The sequence below is a fragment of the Falco rusticolus genome, chromosome 3 (assembly GCF_015220075.1).
Source record: "Falco rusticolus isolate bFalRus1 chromosome 3, bFalRus1.pri, whole genome shotgun sequence".
Classification (NCBI taxonomy): domain Eukaryota; kingdom Metazoa; phylum Chordata; class Aves; order Falconiformes; family Falconidae; genus Falco; species Falco rusticolus.
Genome location: NC_051189.1, coordinates 18,944,774 through 18,971,188, shown reverse-complemented (window position 1 = coordinate 18,971,188; position 26,415 = coordinate 18,944,774). Strand labels below are relative to the sequence as shown.

Here is a 26,415-nt window from a genome sequence, read left to right as displayed (position 1 = left end):
TTATTGTGATTTTAAGAAATCGGGCCAATTAACATTTTCAAAATATAGTTAGTAGTTTCAGACACTCACCCAAATGTCCCACTTTGGGATTTGGCAATGAAAGATTAATTTAAATTTGAAGTACTAAATAAAAAAAATTATGAAAAGGTGTAAAATTACATACTTATTTTATGTCATGTATTTCCTTTCTTTTCTGCAAAAATTCTAGAACAGATTGTGTTTCTGTATGTGTGAACTGTTTTGGCTTCACTTTCTTATATAGTGGCTTTGAAATGTGTAAGCTAAATTCCCTATAATTTAGAAAGCTTCCTTTAACAGTCTCTGTCATGGCTAATTTTAATCCATTAGTAATGGTTAAATGACAAAGGATATGCCTATTGAGATTGGTCTTCCAAGCAACTTCTATTTTCATTGTCCGTTAAACCACGTAATAACAAAGGTCTTGTGAGTAGCTACTGTTTTTTAAAAGCTTTTAATATAATTAATTGCATCTTTACTTCAAAATGACCTCTGATTTGATCTTCAAATTAAAGAAAAAAAGAATAATTTAGCACAATTTTGTAAATTTCAAGGAAAAAAATCTCCTTTCTTCATAAGTATTCTTTTATTATTTATCAATTTGAGTAGATTTTGCAAACACTTACTCATACTGCTTCTCAGTCTTGACTTCCAAAGAAATACACAGAGTAATAGGAAGTATGTTAGCTGAACAGCTGGTGAGTAAATCACCAGTTTTAATGTTTCTTTCAGTTTGAAAGGTGTTCTTTCTCTTACAGGTATTTGCATCCTGAAGGTCTCCCTTCTGATTACACCATTACGTTTCTCTTCCGTATACTTCCTGACACACCTCCAGAGCCATTTGCTCTTTGGGAGATTTTAAATGAAGGATATGAACCACTGGTTGGAGTTATTTTAGACAGTATGTATTTTGTGTTTTGTCAGTGACTTTTTCTTTAACTGAATGAATGATTCATTCTGTGTCTAGATTTATTATTGCCAGTGTTATAATATCCTGCCAGAACAGTTACCTGAATCCGGAAGGTGAGAGTCTCTAATGTATGTTTTTTAGATTTAATTTAATGGAGTTTAATTTGCAGTTAAGAGTCAAATTTCGAGTACGCTGCTCTAAACTGGGAGTAATGATACTGAAATGCAAAGAGCTGTACTGGATGTAAATTGATATAAGGAATTTACTCATTTGCTTTTAAAATTTCCACTGCTCTGAATCTGTTTCTAATAGAATCTGTCTTGATGTATGCCAGTGGTACTGACAGTATGGTATACATAGAGGAAATGCAGTCTGCGGATAGTAGACTTAAAGCTAGAGACATGATCTCTGGATGATTCTTTTCATTTCTACTTGATTTGACTTCCACAACTGTAAACCAGGGATTATAATTTAGGTTTCCATATTTACTGTTGAAAAGATGCAGATACCACGGTAGATGTTCTTCATAGCTGCCAATTTTAAAAGAGATATATTAGTACTTATCTTTCTTTCTTTCCTAGAATTTTTTAGATAAGTCACCTTGAAATAGGTAGAAATCAGGCATTTAGCTAGCTTGAGGATCTGTATCTGCTTTCCTTGTCCAAGTCCCACACAGAACTAGAGGGAGAGTAGGATCACATAGACATGGGTGAGGTAGGCTCCCAACCACTGGCCCATCCTTTTTGTCAAACCGCAAAAGACCTTTCCTCTGAAATAACTTGTTTCTTCTGGGTCAGTATATCACTTATGAATGTGTTTTACCAACTTTAGATCTGATATCATTTGCACTCTTTGTAACACAAAATGGACTCTTTTAAATAATGTATCAGGCCTTTTCTTCCTCTAACACAGAGCCCTTATTTTTATTCTCACACAGATGGTGGTAAAACCCTGACTTTCTTTAACTACGACTACAAAGGAGATTTTCAAACTGTGACTTTTGAAGGTCCTGAAATAAGGAAGATATTTTATGGGAGTTTTCATAAGGTTAGTAATGGTAGTAGAGAAAAAACCAAAAACCAAACCACTCTGAATAAAGATGTGTGAATTTTTCATGTTTTGAAATCTTCCTTCATGTGGTCAACCACTGCCAATAGAAATGTGTTTTGCGTATTCAGAATCATGTACCAAGCTGTTTTAAGTCTCTTTGCAATAATGAACTAACGTTAAAGAAGTCATAGTTTTTGTGATGAAGCTGATATGATAAATTTTCATCTCATGCTTTGTGCCTCTGTTTTAGAGTTGATTAAAAATACTTGTCTTGAAATGTAATTTAGAGATAAATTGACTTCTCCTTTTAAGGTTTGGATTAGAAATGTCATTCAATGAAAAGAAAATGTTAAGCAAAAAAAAATATACTCTTTTTTTGACTAGAGCTGTTATTTTTAAACATATTTTAAGGGCTATGCCGTTACAAACTTTTCTTGGCTGTTAGAGAACTCACAACATTCTTTCTGAAAGCAGATGAAGTAGTGCTGGGATTGTAGCACATATTTGTTGTGGAAGGTGCTTTTGTTGTTCACTTTTATTCCTGATGTTTGTATCTTTCCTAAATAAAAAAAGGAAGCTGTGGACTGAGGGACGGTATTTACAAAGCTCAACTTTTCTGTACTTGTTTTTTAATCAAGAGCAAGAAAGAGAAGGTAGGACAGAGCTGGGGTCTAATTCTGACTCTTTTAAGTTGTACTTTGGAACAATATATGGCACTTTAGCAAATTCTCCTCTTAAGCATTTTTCTGTATTTTGAATGATGATCCTTGCTAGATGTGTGTTTGAAAAGTGCACAAGACCAAATTCATAGCAGCTTTTCAGTTATTTATTTCCAGCTGAGCCCAGACCAAAGCAGCCAAAGGACTTCTTCCTGCCATTCTCTGACCTTGGGCTCCGATCCCCATGTAGTTAGTGTACTGGTATAGAGAAGATATTACATTTCTACCAGCTTTTCATCTGGTGTCCCCCCTCCCTCAAATTGTCCTTTCCTTTGCTTAACTGAGAGTTTGCTCATGACAGGACGGTTGTGGCTAGGATTGTCCTCTCTGCTGGGAATGTCTTTGCTGCATCATCAATGTGCAACAGAGTGTGAGTCAAGGCAGAAGGGAAGTAACTTGGTTGCTGTGTTCTGCTTTTCTGTACCACGTTTGATGTGGTTTGATCTTTTTCAGTGTAAAAACTTCACTACAAAAGGTTTTGCTGTGTTGTTAATGTATAATTTACAGACTAAATTTTACTGCTTAGTTTTGGCTTTTGCGAGTGGCTATAAAGGACGTATTGGTGAAATGCAGTGCTATATAGCAGGATTATACAAGGCCCAGGAAGTATTACTAACCACATAAATCAAGGGTTCTTCGGGATCTGGGTGGTGTATGAACATTGTGTGGATCTTTTGCAAGGGATAAATTATTTTCTTAATAAATTATGTGAGGTGCCAGTTTGTATGCAGATGTTCCATAAGCAGAAAAATAAGGTAAATTCATTAAGCAGGTAAGAATTGTAGGATAATTCAGGTTGGAAGGGACCTCTAGAGGTCACCTAGATTATTTGCTGTGGATTATTCTGAGTTTCATTAGCAAACAGGGAGTAAGGGGCTCATTTAAAAAAATACCTGCCTATTCCCAGGAATGTATATATATCCTCTGTGCTCCTTTGTGTGTTAAAACATCTTTTCTTTTGCTTAGTTGCATGTTGTTATCAGCAAGACTACAGCCAAAATAATTATTGACTGCAAACAAGTGGGCGAGAAGACCATTAATGCAGCCGGGAATATTAGTTCTGATGGCATAGAAGTGCTGGGGAGAATGGTCAGATCCAGAGGACCAAGAGACAACTCTGCGCCAGTGAGTAGTACAAGACCAATTCTTTAAAATATTTCAAATATATGAAAAAAGTGTTTGGGATTTCTGCCATTAATTTTAAGTTGAAGCAGAGTGAACTCATATTTCAGACAGTAAAGTTCCAGCATTTCAGAAATTCTGCAAAAGCCTGCAAATAGTTCTCAACTTGGACAAAATCTATTTTTGATTATTTTAATAAATCAAGTCACTAGATCATCCTTGTTCAAATGTTATTCGCAAACACGTGTGTGAGCACAGTCGATACATTCGGATATGACTTATGTTCTAAACTTCATTACATGGAGTAATACAATGTATATAACTCCTTTGCCTGGAATAATTTAAACTTTGTTTTGAGTGATGATTATTCCCTATGTCTCTTATACTCTCTTACTCTTTGTTTGCTCTCTATCTTACTGTCTGTTCATTAAATAATTGAACTGGTTTGACACAGATGGCCCCCGAAAGCCCTTGTCTTGGTATATCTAGTTCTTTTATAATATAAAGTATTTAAAATGTGAAAGAACTTTCCCAAGATTAAGTACTCTGTCATTCCTATGAAATTATTCTCTTAGAAGCAGTAATTGATCATTGGGTTGGCATGGCAACCTATGGGAGTCTTTCAGTTTTGCTCCGGATGTCATTAAGAAGGTTTATTTGGGTTTTTCAGGTAGATTTAGTTGTTTAAGAAGAATTGACAGTGTGTGATGAGCTTAGGAAGGCTTCTTTGCTCTATTGTATGATTGCTGATTTTCTTTGAACTTCCTTGACCCTCCAAGGAGGTTAGCAGAGAATGTGAACTTTGAACTCAAGGCTTGATTTGAACAGGAATGAAGTGTCAAAAATGTATTCACTTGCTACTGTGTGGAAATACTAATTTTTAGTAAAAAATGTGCCCTTGGAATATATCTCTGTGTACAAAAAAGAGCCTTGGGACCTCAAACTTATGGATAATAGTTATATGAAAACTCTAAAGACAATTACACAGAGAAACCTTTGTAGTCACATTCCAATAGAAACAGAAAAAGGCAGACTTAGGAAATCTTGGCATTAGAGAAAGCTTTGTAAAGAAATGGAAAGAAATGGTGTCTTTTGTTAGAACCCAGGAATCTATAAAAGAGACTGCCCACTCACTGAAAAATTTGGTTTTGTTCACATGAACTGCGAAACTGATGTAAGACTACAAATGGGTAGCTGAAGATGAAAATTCTTTACTCCGCAGTACTGTTTAGCTTCCTTCAAGTATTGCTGCATACACCAAATTATAAGCAGGTCAAAAAAGCACCCAAATACCATTCTTTAAAGTCTCCATTCTGCACATTTTATTCATATTGAGTAGAACTTGTATGAATAGCCACATTTAAGGCATGAATGAGTTGGTTTCCTCTGCTCCAAAAAATTAGAGGACATCAAAGGAAGCTAGTAGGAGGCAGGATAGAGGCTCCTCTCACAACAGGTAGTAGATCAGTGCAGCTCCTTGTAGAATTTTGTGGGTGTTAAATATTTACATAGATCGTAGGGAAGCCTGGACAGATGAATGAAATGGAAATATTGGTTGTTAACAAACCTGTGGCAGGAAATCCCTGATCTGAAAGTCATGAAAGCTGGTAGACCGTAAGGTAGAAGTACACATGTGCCTCCTTAGATATTGCTTTTGCCACCATTGGAATTAGAATTCTGGGATTTAGTTGGTTCTGGTGTCTTCACAGTTTTAAAAGGCTCATGAAGGCTGGCATACAAGAAAAAATCCTATTCGTAAGACGTTAAAAATAGGTTTGAATTGATATAAAAATTGGGGCTTGTTGGTAGCTCTGAAAAGTTCTTTTTTCATCAGCTGTATTTTCATGAAATGCTTTAATCTTAGTTTTAGACGTGTGTATTACCTAAAATAAAAACTGACAGGCAGTTATTTTGGAATAAAATTATGGATGTTCTGTTCTGACTGTATTCACATATAGCAGTTTAACATAGTCTGAATGTTTTTAGTGTATTTTTTTAAATAAATGAATCTAGTGCAATCACCTGAATTCTGCAAAGCATTTCAATTTTGAGGGAATATAATTATATCAGTGTTTTTTCTCATCGATGCATATGGTGTGCAACAGTTCAGTGAACAGGCAAAAATATAGATAGATAGGACAAAAAGAGGATTAGGCTAAAGGTGCCTAGCCCTTTTAACATCTCTCAATAGTGATGCATCTCTGGGTCAAACACTCCAGCCAACTAGAGCAATGAAACCTGACTGTGACATGCAACAAATAGTGTTATTTATTCCTTCAGTGGGATTTAATAAAAAGTCCAGCTTTAAAACGTAATGCGTGATGTGGTCTGCTCTTGAGAAATCTTTGCAGAACTGTAGCCTGATCAGATGAGGATGGTCAGAGTTTTCCATCTCACTGATTCTGCTTGTGGGGCTGGACATTTAGAAAGCAAAATCAGTATGAATGCAGAGAATTATGAATAAATGTTTAATGGTAGAAAAGAAAGCTTTGTTTAATTATTTAGCTTGAGTCAGAGCAACCCACGTAATATTTTAAAATAAGAATACTGAGTCATTCAACATTTGGATGGTGAATACAGCAATTTGGAGAATGTCTGTTTTCTCTTTATTTTACACCAACATGCTTTATCACTATGGATCTCTAGATTGTCTAATCCAGAGAAAATGAATGCGTGTACACGCCTATGTAGGACTGCATAAATTTAGCCAATACTGTCAACCTTCCATTGTTCATGATAACAGAATAGCTTGGGCTGGACTGGGTTATGGAGAAAATGGCAATCTGCCATTCTTCTGAAGCTAAGCTGCTTTCTGCATAAGCAGCTCAGGTGTTGCTGCACTCCTTTTCTGGATGTCTTATTTGCTTAAGTATAGTATCATGCAAATGCTGAGGGTCATTCTGAGTCCCAGAGCAGTACATTCATGTACTACTATGCTCAGGCTAATGAGTTCTCCTGGGATTGGTAGCTTTGGGATGTGTAGCAGAGAGGCATCTAAGTGGCTCCACATGGAACCAGCTTGTATTTGACATAGCCAGGGACACAGACTTGCTGGACTCAGGATAGACCTTTGTGGGGCCAAATCAAGGGTCCCAAAGCTGCCTTCATGCTGCCTGCGCTTCAGCTATCTAAGGTGTTTACAGCATGGAGCCAGCTCACGTGGGTCTGCATCTGTAGCGCAGCATATCTACAAACCAGATAATCTGCTGGCAGGTAAGAGGAGTTTCTATGTGTATGAAAGTTTTCCTTTGTTTAAAATATAATAGTTTACCTATAATAGAAAAAAAAATGAGGCGAAACTGAAGGTGTGCATCTGTAGTTCATTCTAGCAGCTTTAGAAACAGTGCAGCTTTAAGAAAATTTTTAATTTCACTCCTCTCCAGTTCTAGTGTTAAAATAATGGCACTGAAAATAATAATGGGAGCAAACCCAAAGATAGTTCTATCTCTAGCAGTTCCTCAAATTTTTTAACATATGGGGTTAATTTAATAGTGTGTTCTGTTCCATTCCCCTGTCTATTCAGTATGCACATAAATGAAGCATGGAAAAAGAATAGGAATAGTAACAGAAGAAAGCTTCATTCCTCTAAACCTCTTTGTTCAGTTTAAGGCTGCAAAGGAGATAATTGGTTTTCCAATTGGTTTTACCATTGAGTCCTGTTCAGTATATTGCTTCTGATTACCTAGCAGCCTTTTACCAAATGTGTATGTTCTCATAGATTAAATGCTTGCTCAAACCATGTTCACAGACCTGTGGTGGGAATTTTCTGCCCATGTTGTCATGTACTGAGCAAGCTTTTCGTCATCCTTAAACTGTCATTACCTGGGGATAATATGGATAAGAGAGGGCATATTCTAAAGTAAAATAAAACTGGAGAAAATGATTAATATTATTTGTGGTTCAGCTTCAGTGTAAGTAATAAGCTACAGGCGACCTTGTCCCAGATAAAATATGAGCATCAGACCAGTGGTTTAAAAGGAATTACTCAGTTTTGAGAAGCTGAGCTCTCTTTTGCCTGACTCTTGATGCCTCCTTTACTACAAAAAAGTATTGGGAGACACCATTGGGCAAAATCAGAAATTTAATCAAGGAGGTGGGGGTAATCCAAGAAATACCTGCAGCATTTAACCTTGAACAGCTTGCTTAATCCATGTAATGTCTGACAGTTCAGACAAGTTTGTTAGAACACAAGCCTTTTACCGTTCAAATTAACATATTTGTGGCTAGCTGCTTGAATTTGACAGCCTTCCTCTGTCTAGTCGAAGTGCTTGAATCAAGGTAGCTTTACTTGCTGATGTCTCCATTTTGCAATGATCTTACAACTAACAGTCATCTTGCACATCGCTCTTGTTTTGAAACAGTTGCAGTTACAGATGTTTGACATTGTTTGTGCTACCTCATGGGCCAATCGAGACAAATGCTGTGAGCTTCCTGGCTTGGTAAGAAACCTCTTTCAATAACTGTAGAGTTTACCTTTTACTTTCCCCTTTATTGAGACAAATGTTTTAATGGAAATGGATGGGTAAGAGTTATAAAAAAAGCTCAAGTATGCTTTGATTACTTGTCCTATTGAAAGTCTAAGAGATGTATGTTTCTGAATCAAGTAGGTGCTTTTGAGGCATCCACACAGTACCGTATCTCAGATTCATAAAATTCTTAACTTCTGAATCGAAGTTTTAGTTTCATAAAATTCTTAACTTCTGAATCAAAGTTTTGGACATCATTCTCTTCTTATCTTGATCTTTCTTTAGAGAGATGAGGAAAATTGCCCTGCCCTTCCTCATGCTTGTTCCTGTTCAGAAGCTAATAAGGGTCCTCTTGGACCTCCTGGACCACCGGTAAGGTTTTATTCAGGTTTGTGGTTGACTGTACCAAACAGTCTGCTGGCCACCTTTATTCAAAATATGAATATACTGCCATTGTGTAACTAATAAGGTTAAATTAGGGTTTTACGTGTTGGCAAAAAGATAAAATTACCTTCAATTTGTAGCAAAGATGCCAAGTAATATGCTACAAAAAACCTTGAATCCTGTTATCTGTCTGTAGCATTAGCAGATAAATCATAGTTAATGCCATTTATTTTCAAATTTTTAATCATCTTCTGTCTACGCTAGCACATGCATATTAAATGTAGGTTGGATTTTAGCTTTCTGAAATGCTCAGTTTACAGTGTTCTTATGAATTAAAGATATGGAGTATGACAATGCCACTTGTGTGATAAATGATGAAACAAGACTTTTCTGTCTTAAAAGCCCTACCTAAGTACAATATTTACTGGAAAGTGGAACTAAAAGTGCTGGTTCTGAGAGCTCCTTAGAGGCAGAGAGGTACCTGAAAGCTGTGAAGGGAAAAGAGGATGAAATGAACTGGCTTTGGTGAAAGCTGAATTGAAACTCTTCTAGCTTGCCAGTGAATGATGAAGGACACACTGTCACAACTTTTACCTGTACTTTGTGGTGCTACTTCATAGCACTCGTCTAAGTGTTTACTGTGTAACTCTTAAGTAAATGTATATTTAAGTTCCTTGCGTAACCAGTGGAACTAGATAGTCTCTTCCAGAAGACAATTATTTAACTTTCCTTCCATCTCAGCATAGTATCTTAGAAAGATGAATAAACCTCCTTTCTCTTTACTGGCTTGTGGAAGAACTCAGACAATGTATCAGACCAGTTAATGGAGATACAGGTCACTAAAGTTAGATAACTCAATCTCACATCCCAAGGCTGATTTTTTAGCAGTTTAGAAAAGTTGTAGGCTCTCTTTGCAATGGTCTATTATAGATTTGGTTTAATGAGACTCCTAACTGGGATGCTGGGGTGTTTGTAGAACAGTCATGTGTTTTTTTTCTTTTACAACTAGATTGAAAACTCTTATTGGCATCTTAGGGCTGCTTGCTAAGTTAGCTTGAGATAAGACCCTATTGTGAAGAAGTTTGAACTGTGTTTCTGTTCATACTGTGTCCTGGTTGGTCCTAGAGCATGTTTTGAAGAGAAAGATCAAGTGAAGAATGTGAAGGAAAATAAGTTTCTGAAAAGGTCTAATTAGCAAATTACATGAGATACATGTTCAACAACAAAATTCACATGCACATAAGACATTCATGTAAGAGATCCTAGCAGACATTTACCCTGTTAACAACTCACTGGTTAGTCTTTCTGCAAGAACTGTTCTGCAAGCTCTGGTACAAAAATTTGGAAAGGAACTCACGATAAAATTCATTGAAGAGCTGTTATCTTGAATAAGGAAAAATTATTGTGTTCTCCTATTTGAATGTAGATTATAAAGAAAGTATGGATTAAGCTTTTAATTTCTGTATATAGGTGACCAACTTGTGTTCTGTGAAAAAGACAATGGGATAAATCACGCAAAAATGCAACTGAAATGGAGCCATTTGACCACATTTCACAGTAAAATGAAAAATGTTTAAAAATTATTTGACTGGAAGGATGTGTGTTACTATACGAATTCCTGATACGTGTATGTTCTGAACTAAAGTTTAACCTAGCAGTAAAATAATGTTTTACATTTATTACATTTAGGTTTAACAGTGTTCTGAGAATCATAATGCCATGCAAGAGGGGGCCTTAAAATCAAGCAGAAAAATCACTTTCTAGACAGGACAGTATGTGATTCTGGAACTCAGCCTCTTCTAAGTGGTACATTTTTTGCCAGACAGTTAGATGGCATAGCTCTGGAAAAAAGTAAGAGGCCTAGGAAAAAGCGGAGCAAAAGAATAAAGTCAGTGTTCATCTCTGCGCCAACCAAAAGTCAGAAAGTCACATGTGCTATGTCTGGCCAGTACTGCTCCAAGTTGTTAAAATGTCATGTGACTTTTCTGTAAGCCAAGGATTTTACTGTTTAAGAGATCAGAATTCTGCCATGTAGCCAGTTTTAGACATCAGACTAAAAAGACTCCAAATAAAAGGCTTCCATTTGACTGGGATAGTAACTCTGGAAATACTTTTTAAGCTCTTTTAGGAAGTGGGTCATTTTGGGTAAGACAAAGTATCATTTAAAGTTAAGATTACCTGGCAGTTTTCATTATGGGATAGTGGTTTTACAGCTGTATCTTTGCCAGAACTAGATCATGCTCTCTGAAGTTCCCCACTCAAAGTAAGAGTAAGGTATCACACAAACCTGACACCTGCCTTTGAAAGAAGTGTGGCAGAACTGGAGAAGGTGAAAAAGGACACAAAAAATATTGGATGATTGGAGAACTTTAATTGCAAAGAAAAGCTTTCAGTGTTTCATAGGTTTTACCTATTAATAAGAAATAAAAGGGGATTTGACAACAGTTGGTTAAGAGTTGTTTATGGGGAAAAGCACTTGTTATTAAGAAGTTACGTAGAATAAGAGAAAAAAAACACAACAAGAATTCTTGGCTAGAAGCAGAAGCCAAAGAAATGAAAAATTTGAAATTGGTCATACAAGCGTAGTTGTGCTGGGGAATAACCACCAAAACAAGTTTATGAGAAAAATGAGGGAGGCTCTTGTGATGTTTTCATCTTAAATCAATGCTTTTCTGGAACCAGGCAAAGGTTACTGGGTTCAAAATGTGAACAAGTGTACCAAATTCACTGTGAATCTTAAAGCATATGATTTCACGGCTCAGCATCAGGCTATTTCTAAGTATATGTTCTTACTCAGTAAAAATGTAATCTGTCTCTGAGAACAAAATGGGAGAAAACTGTGATTTTTTTGAATATTAAAAAGTTGCAGTTATTTTGCTCAGTATTTGCATAAGAATTTTTAATCTGAGAGAGATGCAGGAGAAAGGCAGAGGCAGGAGGGAGGGCGGAGAGAGCTACTGGGCTGGAATGCAGAAATGAGGACCTGAAATTTGGGAACTGGCAACTGGAACATGGTTCTGTGGAGAGCGTGGGATCAGATTTTAGGGCTGGAATTGGTCGTGGCCCTAGAGCTGTGGGATGGAAGTGAGAATACTGAAGGAGCTGAGACAAGGAGTAGAAAACTACTGTGTGGTCACACATATGGAGACTATCATGATACCTTCATTGAAGAGCAAGAGTACTCTGGTACTTCCAAACATTTATGTTATTGGCATTCCTATTTAAAGTCTCCTAGATTAGTATCTATGAGCAGTATATGCATTATACCTGATAAGGTTATTTTCTATTTTTTAGTCTTTAATGTAAGTACTGTTATTTTTATAAGTACTTTTGTAGCTTCTAAAGGAAGTTATTCAGTTATGGTGCCTGGTTGTATGAGGTCCTTTTTGAGTATGAAGAGGGGCAGAATTCCTGTGAAGCTCATATTCCAAGAGATTAAGCAATATAATCAGGTGGAGGAAAAGTGAAATTGATCTGAAGAAAGTGGGAAAAAAATGTTTTTATTTATGCTATCCTAGAGTACACAGTGCATGCATCATGTGCATGCAAAACACATGGCAGCTATCTGTAGATATATGCAACTCGAGTGTCTCAGATGATACTAATGAAAAAGGCAACAGTTGGTTAATAAATGATTAACAGATGTATGCACCGCTGAAGAAAGCAAAAAAGAGAAAAATGGACAGAAGAGTATTTTACCTCAAAGAAGCTCTAAATTAAACCATGGTAAATCTTGTAGATTATGGAGTTTTCCTTGGTGAAAAATACTCCTGAGTCATTGGAATCATAGAATCATTTGTGTTGGAAAAGACCTTTAAAATCACGGGGTCCCAACCGTTAGCCCAGCACTGCGAAGTCTACCACTAAACCATGTCCCTAAGTGCCACATCTAAACGTTTTTTAAACATCTCCATGGATGGTGACTCCACCACCAACTCCACCACCTCCTTGGACAGCCTGTTCCAATGCTTGACCATCCTTTCGGTGAAGAAATTTTTCCTAATATCCAATCTAAACCTCCCCAGGTGCAACTTGAGGCCATTTCTTCTTGTACTATCACTTGTTCCCTGGGAGAAGAGACCGACCCCCCCCGCCTACAGCCCCCTCTCGGGGAGCTGCAGAGAGCGACAAGGTCCCCCCTCAGCCTCCTTTTCTCCAGGCTGAACACCCCCAGCTCCCTCAGCCGCTCCCCATCAGACTTGTGCCCCAGCCCCTTCCCCAGCCCCGTTGCCCGTCTCTGGACACGCTCCAGCCCCTCCGTGTCCCCCCTGCAGTGAGGGGCCCAACACTGAACACAGGGTTCCAGGTGCCGCCTCACCAGTGCCCAGTGCAGGGGGACGGTCACTGCCCTTGTCCTGCTGGCCACACGATTGCTGATAGAAGCCAGGATGCCATTTACCTTCTTGGAAACTCAGCCTTTAACAATGTGATGATTTTGGTGAGAATAGGCACATGTGCAGGAGGTCTCAGCAACTGGAAGGGGAACCCATGACCACATGTATAAATTCCATCCCTGTTGTAGCTTTCAGTGTTATGTTGAGGCTTATGTGGTGTGCATTCCTGGCTCTAGAAATTAGCCACATCTGTGTTTAAATCTGTTTCTGTGTATGGCCACGCTTAAGTAGGTTCTCAGTTTAATTACTCCAGTGGAAGATATCAACAGGATATTCACTGATTTCTGAACGCTGCCTCAGGAACAAGAAAAAACTGTTTGGGCTTCTCTGGATTTCGTTTTTGTTTATTTGAGTGTTTTGGTTTTCAGCAAGTCCTGTGCTTGTGCTTCACAGGGTGGCCCAGGTGTCAGAGGTGCCAAAGGTCATCGTGGTGATCCAGGTCCAAAGGTACTTTTATAGCACTTTACAATTGACACATGCACAGGTTCTTGGTTTCTCTATGCTGCATGTAAACCTTGAAATGAATTCCAGATTGTCTCTGATGTTGCTGAGGAAAACGCATAGTGAAATGCCATTGGCGTTTGGTGTGTCTCTTTTCATAACAATTGCTTGTCCTGTTTATTCCTTGATAAAAGATATGAAATTCAGAATGCTGCTTTCACAGCATAAATCTTCTCTTTTTTTTTTTTTTTTGTATTTGTATTTATAAAGGAACAAGGCAGTTTTAAACTGAACCCTAACTGCTTAATCAAATGTTAACTCATATTTCAGATGTTTTTGAGTCTATTGGTATTTAATTCTTCAAACAGAAGCTGCATTTGCCCATATGATAAGAGTTTAACTTATGTCCTGTGCTGCTTTAGGGACCAGATGGACCTCGAGGTGAAATTGGTGTTCCTGGACCCCAAGGACCTCCAGGACCACAAGGACCCAGTGGACTTTCTATTCAAGGGCTTCCAGTGAGACTTATAAAATCAATAGAGTTCTTTTGTGTGATGTTTTGCACAGCACATATCTTAGACTGATTGAAATATCTTTTGGTGTCCTGATCAGAATCTGAATTTCAATATTTGGAGTGAAATTACAGATTTGGCTTTAACCTATAGTATATGTGGGTTCAATGCCAACATTTCTGGTTTTATTTCATCTGAATTTTTAGTTAGCTGCAGGGATTTGATCACAGGTTGAATATGACCCAGGTATTAGCAACCAAGCCTGGAGACAAGTGAAAAAAATTGCAGTGGGATTGTAACATGACACCAAAAAAGAATAAAAAAAATAATATTTTATCTTTTCCTGGTTGTGGTATTGCTCATCATGGATCAGTTCTGACTTGAAAGGTGTGCCCAAGCAAGAACACCGTATTTGCTGCCAAAATTAAACAACAGTATTCACTGCATTACAGAGTCTGTCACCAGAGGAGGTGGTTAGGCCTGGAGTTTGCAATGCTGTTGTGAAATAAGTCTCAGAATTTCATCATAAAGACACATTGGTAGAATAATGAACCAGCAGCGCTAATGTTTCATGTACGTTTCTGGTAGATGGGTACACATAAGCCTTGAAAGGTAGTAGATACGTATCTCTTTCTGCTAGACATTTTCGAAAATTTGCTACGTTATAATATGCTTTTTTCTTTTTAGCCACTTTTTACTTGATACTCTTGATGATGCTGTCATCAGAGAATAATACTGAATACATTAATTATAAGAATATTTATTTCATAGCAACATTGTGTTTCTGCATAAAATTTAATTAAAATCAGTTTATTATCTAGAAAATTATATCTGTTCTGTGTATGTACTGCAGAAACACATCTAGTTTTAATAGAAATCCATTGGTTTCATAATTATAGAAAGCACATTTGAGGGCTGCACAGAAACAGATTTCTTTGAGGAGAAAAGAAAATAACTACCTTTTTTTGTAACATAAGGGCTATAGTTTTGTCAGGTTAATTCTGAAGTATTTTGTCAGGTTAATTATGAATTGTAAATTCTTCATTTAGTTTTGCAAATAGAGTCTGTAGATTTGCTTCAGCAGGAAAAGTAGTCTGTTTTCTTATTGGTTGGTGTTTGGTTTTTTCTCCTAAAGAAGCTGAAAGGAACCATTAAAAAAATAGGAAAGTAACCATGTATTTGGTTTACTATGTGTGATTCTTAATTTGCAGGGGCCACCAGGTGAAAAGGGAGAGAAGGGAGATCTTGGTTTTCCTGGCCTGCAGGTATTCCCTAAATTACTGTTTAACCTGTCTCTTACTAAATTAGAATGTTGAATTGACATCACTGTGGATTTACGGCACATATTCAAAACTGCTTAGAAATGTGTTGTTAGGTTGAATTTGAACAGAGATTTACAATCAAGAGGAGTTTAGGGTATGCTGGTGTGGAGTGACCAAAGCGTTTGGGGCCTGAAGAACCAATTACTTTCTTGACCTTGTTTAACACTGAAATAGCTTTTCTATAGACTCAAAAAGTATCCACTCTAAGACTTCTGCTTACACAGTGAATAATTGCATCTGCTTGTTTTCAATTTAAACCCATTAAATTTCTCCTGTAATTATCTAGGAGGACAGATCGGGCACTTAATCTTTTTAATGCTATCTTTCACAAGATTGTATTCATTGTATCTCAAGTATTCAGCCAGTCTTACTCAGTTTGGTGTCTGTTACTTAGTCTGGAGATTGCATTCCAATTCACTGCTGCTTTTCAGGTTCATTTGCTCTTCTGTTTTTAGATGCTTCTCTTCTGCTGATTATATCACTCCAGTATTTGTTGGCTGTTACCAGATTCCCCCTTCTTGCTCATATGTGCTAGGGATAGTAAAGTCATCCAGCCTTTCCTCATAGATGAGTTTTGTTAGCCTTCTGGACCACTGCAGTGATGGCCCCAGACTGCTGCTCTGCAGCCTTCATGAGTCAGAGTGTGACATTTCACCTGAGCAACGGGGAACTGCTGGATGTAACTTGTAGTTGTGCTCAGGCAGGTATTTCCCCTTTGATATTGCTTCACTGACCAAGCAATATGGCAACAGGCTCCATTTTAGCAAGAGAAAGAAACAGGAGCTATATTTTTAGGTTAAGGTACTGATGTTGCGCAGTGGAGTTACACTGTCACGATGCTGCAGTGATGTAGGAAATCAAACTCTTTTCAGTTTAGTGGCACAGGAGGCCTGACTTAATGAAATTGTCAGTGTTCTTAACAGGGGATTGTAGTGAGGGGGTATGAAGCCTGTGCATTTTAACAGTGCCTATTTAACCATTTCTCATCTCACAGAAATACCTCCTTTACTGAATCTCTTCTATGATCCCACCCATTGCTGAACTTCCTAGTTCCATTTATCCAAAACATTTATCCAAAAGCATGTGACAGTTTCATTGGAAAGTGATTTAGTTGGATTCTGTTCACTTGATCTCATCATTTGCCCTCTCTTTGTAATGCTTAGGGTGTCCCAGGAGCATCAGGTTCACCTGGAAGAGATGGAGCTCAAGGTCAAAGGGTAAGGTAAAATGAACACGTTTTACATTTAGGAGTTTCCATTCCCTAGTGGATATGTTTCCCAGCATGGGTGATTTATTATAGCTTACGTCACTTGTATTCTACCGCTTCCGGAGATCCATAACTGTGCAATCAGCAGAGAAGGGTGGAGTATCCTTTCATCTGCTGGATCAGGGTTGAGAAATGCCAAGTGAGTAATGGGGAGCTATGCACTATGTTTGCGTTTAAGGCATTTGGGAGGACTAGATGTCACTTGTGTCCAGCACTGCCAATTAGTCTACTTGCTTACAAGTTTAAAATTAGATGGTGGTTACATGGTACCTAATTAGATTGCCCTCAAATGCGATGATCTAAATTTGGTTTCTAGGTAATTAATGAACGACAGAGACAACTGGAAGGGTATTTAATAATGAATGTAGAACAATGCCTGTAGAAACTGGTGACATCAGGAAAAGTTGAATACTAATATAAAAATTTAGTCAACCTTATTCTGCTTCTGATAGAACAAATGAAGATATTTACAGTCTGTCTAGGAATCAGTAAAAAACTTTCATATTCATGTGTGTAGTTAAACCTAAGTCCTCTCTGTCTCCTTGGGGAGAGTTTTGTTTCATTATTAGTCAAGTGCTGGAAAGTTATTGTTAGCACAATACAAGGTTACTGTCTACAGCAGAACCTCATTATGAAATATAACTTTTCAGTTTGATTTGAACAAGATTTACATATTCATGATCCTTTTTTGGATATGTTAATGTAACTTGAACTTTAGAAAAATCTGGACCTTCCTTGGATTTCTGGCTTTAACCTGAGACCTTGTTATAAAAAAACATCCCTACAGTGAAACGTGTATTTGAGCTCACTATTATGAATTTAAGCACTGGCATATCTTTATGTATTAGAGTAATTCCACTGAAGTTAATGTAGAATTTGGGCAATGCATAATGTTTTTCCTCTAAAACCAAGAAAAGAAAGTAATTCTATTAAGGTAAAGGTTTATTCAACATTATCATCAGATGAATAACCTCCTAATCAGGTGAATAGCCTCATGATTTTCAATTAAGTTGTGGTAAAATATGAAAGTAAGTATATTCCTTTTCCTACTTCATAATACTGTGATGCCTTCTTTTGTATGTAAACTCATTTTTGCATGGTTTTAATGTCATCTTTTGGGCTGTGTTGGAATCTTTCCCCCTAAATTTCCCAAGCTGATATCACCTGTTCATCTCCAGGTTAATAGAGACTTGGAGTCTGATGGACATTTGGATTTTTGCCACTATGCTGTTTAATCTTGGTCGTAGCCAGGTTGAGGTGACTTGGTGCTAGATGCTGTAAATGTGAGTGGTATGTGCCTCTATTTTCTGAATTCCTGATCACGAGGGACACTGAGCATTCTGCAGTTCAGGGAGAAGAGAATGCTGTGTTTTTACTTTATTCTGTAGCTAATTTTATGCTTAACAGCGGAGGCCCTCAGCCATGTCTTGGTGTCAGCCAGCAGTTCCGAAGTGGTCTAGTTTTCCCACACGTGGAAGTCAGCAGGTTGTTGCAGAGAGATGGTATTTTTGAGAAAAGCTGGGAGCAAAACTAGTGCAGCAAAGGTTTTTGATACAGCCTGGACTGCTTATTCTGTAGAATTCTCTGCAGTGTTGCGTATAATAAGGTAGGCCAATTGCATAAATTGCTAGTTTTTATAGATATGGTAATAAGGCTTTGTTCATGCATTCACTTTCTTCTGGTGTTAATCAAAGGAGCTGAATAAATAGCCTAAATCTCATAAAATTAGATCTGTTAGCCTGTTATTGTCTCTGTGTGACCCTCATGCAATATTGTCCAGTAGTAATTATTTCTATGGCAACAAATAATTACGTTATACTAATTTTATGGTGTTGTAACTCATTTGATTCCTGTGAAGTTCTGACAACATAAAATTGCTTTTAATGGGTGAAGATTCAATCCAGTTGTTTCACCGCGGTCTCTTTGAAGGCCAAGCACTTGAGAAAGGCGTAATTCTAAAGGGCATAACTGCACCAACAGCAAAGGGGTACTGGAAAATTCTGGAGAAGTAAATTGCCTTTTTGTATAATGTTCTCTTTGTTGAGCTTCCTCCTGTTAGCCAAGATGCCAAACTGTTTTGCAGCTATTATGCTACGAGAACGGATTTTTAATATGTTATTCTTAGCTTAGCTATCATCTCCTCTATAGTATTTATTGTCCATTGAAATATTTTAATTATAGTGATACCAGTGCTGTGAAGTACTTAAACAGATGGCTAAATCACACTGATTTTAATGGGAGGTAAGCATGGGGCTGATATTTATTAGGAGATCTCTGAGAGCTTAGCTGAGCTAGGGATAATATGATATTAGACTCAGGAAGTCCTGGAATGGAGATTTTTTCCTTCCAGTTGCTGGCAGTTGGAATCACCACTTTTACAGTTCTTTTTCCTTCCCTTTTATTTTGATTTCTAGTGTTCATAATTTCTGGTTTTAGTTTTGAATTCAGTTGAGAAAATGTCCCTTTTTTCCTCTTAATGTTTTAATTCAACAATTAGTCTATAAAGGCTCTTTTTGTATTTCTGAAATTCTACTTTTTAGTCCCTGGTTTATTTGTTTTTCTTGGGTTTTAGTACCTCATTAAGACATAGAACATCTCCCCTGTCGGTTGTGTGAATTCATACAAAGATCATTTTCATAATGAATTACCCTCCCCATGAAAAAGAGTGGGATGTAATAAAAATACCATGTGAAGGCTGAATCAAAGTAAAAAATGTGTTCTCTGATAATAAAGAAAACTTTCTGAATATGCGTGATAGTATTTATACCTGTCTGGCAACAGGTTTAAATCTACATCTCAGATGCCATATGAGGAACAGTCCCCTCCCCTCTCATCACCTTCCAGTTATAAAAGAGTATAATAGAAGATTTTATAAAATAAAAAATTGTCTCTTTATATTTTATGGCTGGGTCTGTGGTTGTTTGGTGTTCTTGCTGTCCGTATTTGTAGCTGGCAATATAGAGAAGTTTTACTAAAGAGGACAGATTGTGCTTCTCCACCAACTCTCCCAAGCATATCGTGTTGAAAGATACAGCTTGAATTGCACGTGGGAGAGAATCCAAACCAACATCATGCTTCTGGTGAGTATGCAGACAGTAATTAGACTCCCTTGTGCTTTTGGTTACATCTCTTTCAGCCAAGCATATAAGTTTGGAAGCAGACTGTGACTGACCCTTGTTGAGATGTGTAGGTAGAGTGGGGAAAAGTCTCCCCTTTCCCATATCTGCACGGCTGCTATCCAAGGTCAGGTCACAACTGCAATCCCCGTTGTTTATTGTGAAGTGCAGGCCTTCCCGAGAGATAGATCTACACAGCTGCAACAAGAGAAGCCTAATATATCATCCTGAGTGGGAAGCATGCTCTGCTTGATGACATAATGTAGGGAGAGATCTCTATTACACTGACTCCCAAGTTTGTATCTCTCGTGTCCATGACATTGTTACTGCTTGCAGTTGCCTGGTAGTTTCCTTAGGAGTGTCTTCTCCTGGCCAAGTTTCTCCTTGGCAAAGAGGCATGGTTCTTCCTTAGCAGGTTAAAAAGTTACGGAGGAAGCTCTGTTGGATGTGCTTCCCTATATGTCTGCTGGGGTGGAACCACAGAGTTAAACTGTCAAGTGATCGATTTCTCTTGCTGAGCTGCTGCAGATAGTTTGGAGTCCAGAAGCATTGACCAATGTTGCCTTACTGTGCTTGAAGACACCGATCTGCAGTAAGATACCTCTAACTGATAGAAAGAATGATTCAGTCTCAAACATTTCTTCAGCTGCTGATGGCCCCTCTTGAGCTCACTCTGAGCAAAAGGGCAAAGAGACCAGCTGAGACACAAAGCCTTTGTCTGTAGGCTAGTAAATTAGATACTGCCAGAACAGGATTTTAAGCATTGGCTAGTGACCTATGCAGTGTAATGCTTGTCATTCCTCTTGGGAGTGTTGGGCTGGACCAACTCTTTCAGGACATTGTTTAGGGGACAGCATAGATCAGAAGCCATTTCCAGTAGGGAGTTCAGATGCACGTTCTTTTAGCGGGATTTATAGAGTCATAAAACAAAGGCTGGAAGGGACCTTCAGAGGACATCTAGTCCAACAGTCTGCTCAAAACAGGTCTGTTCAGATCAGGTTGCTCAGGTCCATGTTAAGTTGAGTCTTGAACACTTCCAAGTATGAAGATTCCACAACATCTCTGGGCAACCCATGACAATATTAAGTTTCATTGTAACATTTTTTTCCCAACTTTTAATCACAATTTCCCTTGTTTCCACATATGTCTGTTGCCTCTTGTCCTATCACTATGCACCTCTGAGAAGAGTCTGTTACATCTCTTTTGCCTCTGGTCAGGTAGTTTAGACAGCAATAAGGTTGCCAAGCAGAGCAAACCCACTTCTTTTGACCTTTCTTCATATGTCCTGTGACATATGAAGCCCCTGAACACCTTCATGTCCCTCCACTCTACCTGCTCCTGTATGTCAGTCTGCGTTGTACTGGGGAGACCAGAAGTAGACACAGAAGTCCAGATGTAGTCTTAAAAGCTCTCAGTGGAGAGCAAGGGGCATTTTCCTGAACCTTCAACTGAACCTGCTGGCTGCGCTCCTACAGCCAGGATGTGGTTTTCTGCCTTTGCTGCAGGGGCATGCTGATGACTGGTGCTTGACCTGTTTGCCCCCTGGGAGCCCCTGGTTCTTTTCCACAAAGCCACAGAAATGCAGTTATGTATGTTGATATGAGCTGTGTCACATCTTTTCTCTTTATTGACAAGCAAAGGCATAGTCAAAGGGATACACAAAGGAAGGAGTATTATCTTCCAGATGTTAATCTTAATAGCACACTGCAAATCCTGGAGGAGAAATATGACTGATTAACAAAAGATATGCAAGAAATGAATTTTGAGGAATTAATAGTAAAATCATTTCAGACTACCAGTTTGTGGATGGCACTGATAGTTTCATAAGGAAAAAGAGGAGAAGGTAAGTCAACATCATTGGGTGTTAAGACAGAACTAGCCTATTTTGATTAAATAAGGGTTGTGTGTTCTGAGCAATGTTTCAAAAATAAAAACCAAATCCACCCACATTTCTGCTCTTTTTCTGGGTTAGCTTTAATTAAAAATAACTCATGTTGGTGCAAAATCTTTTGCAAGCTACATCTTAGATTCATAGACTGAGATAGTGTTTAGTAATATTTCTCTGATGATCACGATGTTTTATCTTGAAAGCGGGAATATTTGTTTTTTAATTTTTCATCAGAAAAAGGAGAAAAAATGAGGAAAATTAAATAAATAAAAAAAAGACAAGACAGTCATGGGTCCCAGCCTGCAGTGTTGTTTTGTTTTTAAAGGCTGTACGTGAAAGTCTTTCAAGCCTGGGCTCAGTAGCTTCAGTTAAGGTTTTGCCACAGCATCTAGGGCTACTTGAAAAATCATAACTCCACAAGTACCCCAAACAAATTCCAGGCTACCAAAAGCTGAAGAGTTTATAGTGAGATCAGCAGCAGTACTGAATTCAGAAGAGGTGAGATTTTACAGGGATTTAGGTGGTGCCTACGTTCTGTAATGTCATTTGTATTCTGGCCAATAAAATCTGTTATAAAAAAAAAAATCTGTCATAACTACAGTGTTTCTCCATAATTGTTTATCCTGCCATTAGCAAAATATGTCCTGATTTAAGTTAACCTTTCAATATAATATACACCTTGATTCTAAACTGCCATGCATCTGAGGTCACGCATCAAAGTCTGTCCCATCCTGCTTTTGGATCTGCAGCTCCATGGGGGACATTCAGTGGCTCTGATCCGTCATTCCTGCCCTGGATGTGACTCATCAGAGAGAAAGCGCTGTTGTGCTGTGTAATTCCCCCAGTCATTCTGGAGGTGGTTGAGCAAACACGAGACTTCAAGAAATGGGAGGGTAAATAACATCTTTAAGGCTTCAGTGCTCGGAGTACAACTTTGTGAATTCTCACAGTGCTGTCTTTTCATCTATGTTACATGGACCAAAAAGATAATGAGAGAAAGAGCCAGAAGAAATACATTCCCAGTCTTCCTGCCAATTTCCTGGTACCTATTAACTACTCACAAGTTCAGAATGAGTATCATCAGATCCGTTCTGGCCATTGGATGGTCTGAGTAACATCACTTCCAACCCTGCTGGCAGCACAGATTTGTATCTTTGGACTTTTACCTGTATAAGAGAATAGGTACTGTCCCGATCTTTGTTGAACCAAACCTCTCTTTGACTTCATTTATAAATAGCAATTTCCATATCTAACAAATACGGTAGGAGGCAATTTTTTTGTGGGCAAGCAATACAGACACAGTGCCAAGAGAAATGAATTGTAGAATGGACAGGGGATGATTCTTGAGCAGCCAAGAGTAAGAACGCTGCTCAAAAGAAAGAAATTGTTGAAACATGAATTGTTGAAAGAAAGAAATATGTTGAAAGGAAATGTCGTTCTGATCGTACTGGTAATTCTACTCTTTAACTGGGATGGGAGGAGGGCCATACAGCATTATTTTTCTTTAGAAGCTTGTGTGAAGCCCCACTAGATCCTAGAAGTTAGTAGAAAGCTCTACATTTCCCTCCTCCTATTTAAATTAAGCCCTTAAGAGGGTCTGACCAGTTTTCATCCTGCTTTAGGACTGATCAAAAATAAATGCTTTAAAAAGTGAAACATACCTGTAAATATGAAGGTATCAGTCTCCCTGAAGGTTTTACTGTTATGAAAACAAGTCTAGTTTGTGTTATCTGTTAGGGACTTCCATGTTACTATAGAACTGTGAAGATCTATCACTGAATTTTTCAAAACATTTTTCACAACTGAATGCTTCTGCCAGAGAATATCAGAAACCCTATTTTATAATTTGTAATGCATTTCAAAGTTCCTTATACTATTTTCTGTTTCCTTTAGAAACACCAGTTTTGAAGACTGAACACACTTTCTTTTGCAGATTTGTTTAACTGAGCTAAGCAATCTTTTCTCTGTATATGTCTTCAAAGTACCGTGATAGAGACACTATTAGTATCTTTTATTTGATGCCACTCACTTGTTACATTTGCTTTAGTTCTTACCATGATAGGGGAGCTGCTTTGGTCCCTGAAGCTTCAGGAACCATCTGGCTACATTGTGAAATAGGAAAATATTTCCTTATCAAGTCTAAGGATGCATAGATGACATAATATGAGTTGACTATGTGGCTTATTTTATCATCAAAAACACCCTTCTGGTGGACTTTTAAAAAATCCTTTCCAGGTATATGGCAGATAATATTCCCCAGCCAGTTTTTTTTAATGCCATATGATAGCAGGCTTGAATCATAGTTTCCAAATTATGTAAAGCACAAAACTAGTAGTTCATGCTATATTCATTACTAAAACCATGTCAGAAATAAAGTTTCAGAAAAAAAGTAAAAAATGAAAAAGCTGTGATTTTTTTTTTTTCTGAAGCTCTTTGAGATACTGAGGCCTAGAATGTTCTTTACTGTGTGTCAGCATAAACATTTTCAAACCCCCTCTTTCCTTCTACTCTCACCTCCATATTCTGGTCTTGAGCCAGAGATAAGTTCATACTTCTCCTTTTTAGGCTGTGTAGTAATTAAAGAATTGACATCAGCAGGCTGGTCAGAAACCTATGCTTTATAGCATGTGGATACAAAATGTGCATATTGGTTAATTTGCAAGAATACTTTATTAGTGGTGTGTTTCTTCTACATCTGGTCAGTCTTTTTTCTATGATTTGCTTGCTTTCCACTTTCCAAGTTATCTATAGTTTTTGGCTCTCGTTTCTGGAAGCTCTGAAGCACGTTCATAATGTAAACCACATGAGCATTCCTGCTACTTCCTGAATCAGGACCTCGGTGATAGCTAGTACATATGTACAGTATTGCTGGGCAGAGAGGTGGACTCTCAATTGCCATCTTTCAGCACTTAATCAGTGGGACTGTGAATAGTTGCAACCAGTGAGAACAGATGTAGAAGCGTGACCCGTTTTGTGGTAGAGAAGTTTGACAGCAAACCCCCTCATTTACCTTGCTATAGCAATGTTATAAGTGAAATCCACTCAGAGGTGAAAACTGCCGGTGCAGAGTTTTGCGTTGCTGCTTCTTACTTCAAAAGCATTGTGAGACTAGTTAGGTTTTGTTGGGTTATTTTTTTTCAAATATCGGTGACACTCTTTTTCCTTTGCAGAAATAAAACCTCCCCAGGGCAAATAAGGGAATTTTATTCCAAGAAACCACTACCACCAGTTATTAATTTAAGAAAAAACAAGAACAAAAAGGAAAGAAAAAATCTTTTAGATGAAATGGAACAGATTCACGAAGTACATATAAAAAGCTGATAAAATTGCATGTATTTCTCTTTTATAGGGTCTTCCTGGCAAAGATGGACCCACAGGCCCACAAGGACCTCCTGGCCCAACGGTGAGTATTGCGCGTGGAATTTGTTACAGTAGTCAGTAAGATTTGGAGGGATATTTAGCCTTCTGTGGACAGACCAAGGCCAAAGGTTTTCCTTGGAAATTAAAATTCTCGTGATGCATGGGGTTGCAGAGAGCTGCTTGTCCAGTGTCATTTCTTTGCACTTACTTACCTCAAGAAAAAATGTCTCCCATGGGAAGGGGAGATGGTTGTTCCACCAATAGATTGGTATCTTGTTCTTAGTCAAGTAACTGCACTATATAAAGGGAATTAGCGTAACATTTGAAATAAGACTTCCTTTTTGTAAGAAATCCCAGTTAGGATTGTTAGTTGAAGTGAATTGCAAGTTTTGCTTGGACTGGAGGCTGGAGGTGAGTGCAGGTATTCAAATGCTCACATAGAATAACCAAGGAAGACAGCAGAAGCCGCATTCAGCCTTCAAAGCAAGGTGTGTGTTGCATCTACAATTAGTCTCATCCTTCTCAGCTAGGGCAGCTAAGCAAAGTTAACGTCTTCTTGACAGATTTAAGATGTTGGGTGAAACTGCTGATTTTATTGAGAACTCGCCAAGCAATCCTGTTCTTTTTACAAAGAATGTTCTATGTCATTCCCCCTGAACACGGTAGTATCATCACAAGATTCAGTCTAGCCATTCAGCAGAAAAACCGTTCCAGAAAGCAACACAAGTCCATTTTTCTCAAGTGCTTTCCTCAGAGCTGTGCTTCTGGTGCTCTTTTTCCTGCAGCATGTACTACTTAGTCCTCTCTTCCAAAATCTCCAGTCTTTGATTGGCAGAACTGTGTACCGTCTGCTTTGTGCACTTCTTCTCCATCACACAATTATTTCTCTAATCAGCTTTTATGGATGTTGATTGTCATCACCACTGTTTTCTTTCTCTTTTTCCATGTAGGGCATACCTGGTGCTCCAGGTGTTCCAGGTGTTACTGGAAGCCAGGGGCCACAAGGTGATGTTGGAGCTCCTGTAAGTAAAATAAATATTGCTATATTTGCTGTTGTGCATTAGTTGGTTTCTGATCCTGGCTTCAGTGTTTTACAGTGATGCCTCAACATTTATGGCTTATGATCTGTTTGCAGTTAGTGGCTAAAAAAAGCATCATGTTAGTCTGTCTTTGTTCATTCTTCAAAATTAAATCTATTTGTTGATCTTACCTACAATGTTTGGGATATAGGGATTACAGAGTCAAAACACAAGACGAAAACACAGAAGTTAAAAACATAACCCTATGTGAATTTGTAGTCTGTATGTAATTACTTTCCCCTTTTTTCCCCTTTGCAGTTCAAGCAACTCTTGGGAAATTAAAGTATGCCATTTACTAACCTAAATATTTCCAAATTATTATTCTGATTTTCAAACGATGAAAATATTGCATGAATAAAAAGCTGGC

At 38.0% G+C, this 26,415-nt stretch overlaps 1 protein-coding gene across 4 annotated transcripts in view; it reads left to right on the top strand.

Annotated features, from left to right (window-relative positions):
* Nucleotides 1–26,415, top strand: part of COL14A1 (collagen type XIV alpha 1 chain) — a 123,460-nt gene that overhangs the window by 82,530 nt on the left and 14,515 nt on the right. For all 4 annotated transcript variants that reach the window (XM_037381270.1, XM_037381272.1, XM_037381269.1 and 1 more), the window contains 11 exons: nucleotides 777–919; nucleotides 1,866–1,975; nucleotides 3,664–3,822; nucleotides 8,181–8,258; nucleotides 8,571–8,657; nucleotides 13,457–13,510; nucleotides 13,927–14,022; nucleotides 15,228–15,281; nucleotides 16,502–16,555; nucleotides 24,959–25,012; nucleotides 25,920–25,991. In XM_037381270.1, the coding sequence (XP_037237167.1) occupies nucleotides 777–919; nucleotides 1,866–1,975; nucleotides 3,664–3,822; nucleotides 8,181–8,258; nucleotides 8,571–8,657; nucleotides 13,457–13,510; nucleotides 13,927–14,022; nucleotides 15,228–15,281; nucleotides 16,502–16,555; nucleotides 24,959–25,012; nucleotides 25,920–25,991 (961 nt within the window). The remainder of the gene's footprint in view (nucleotides 1–776; nucleotides 920–1,865; nucleotides 1,976–3,663; nucleotides 3,823–8,180; nucleotides 8,259–8,570; nucleotides 8,658–13,456; nucleotides 13,511–13,926; nucleotides 14,023–15,227; nucleotides 15,282–16,501; nucleotides 16,556–24,958; nucleotides 25,013–25,919; nucleotides 25,992–26,415) is intronic.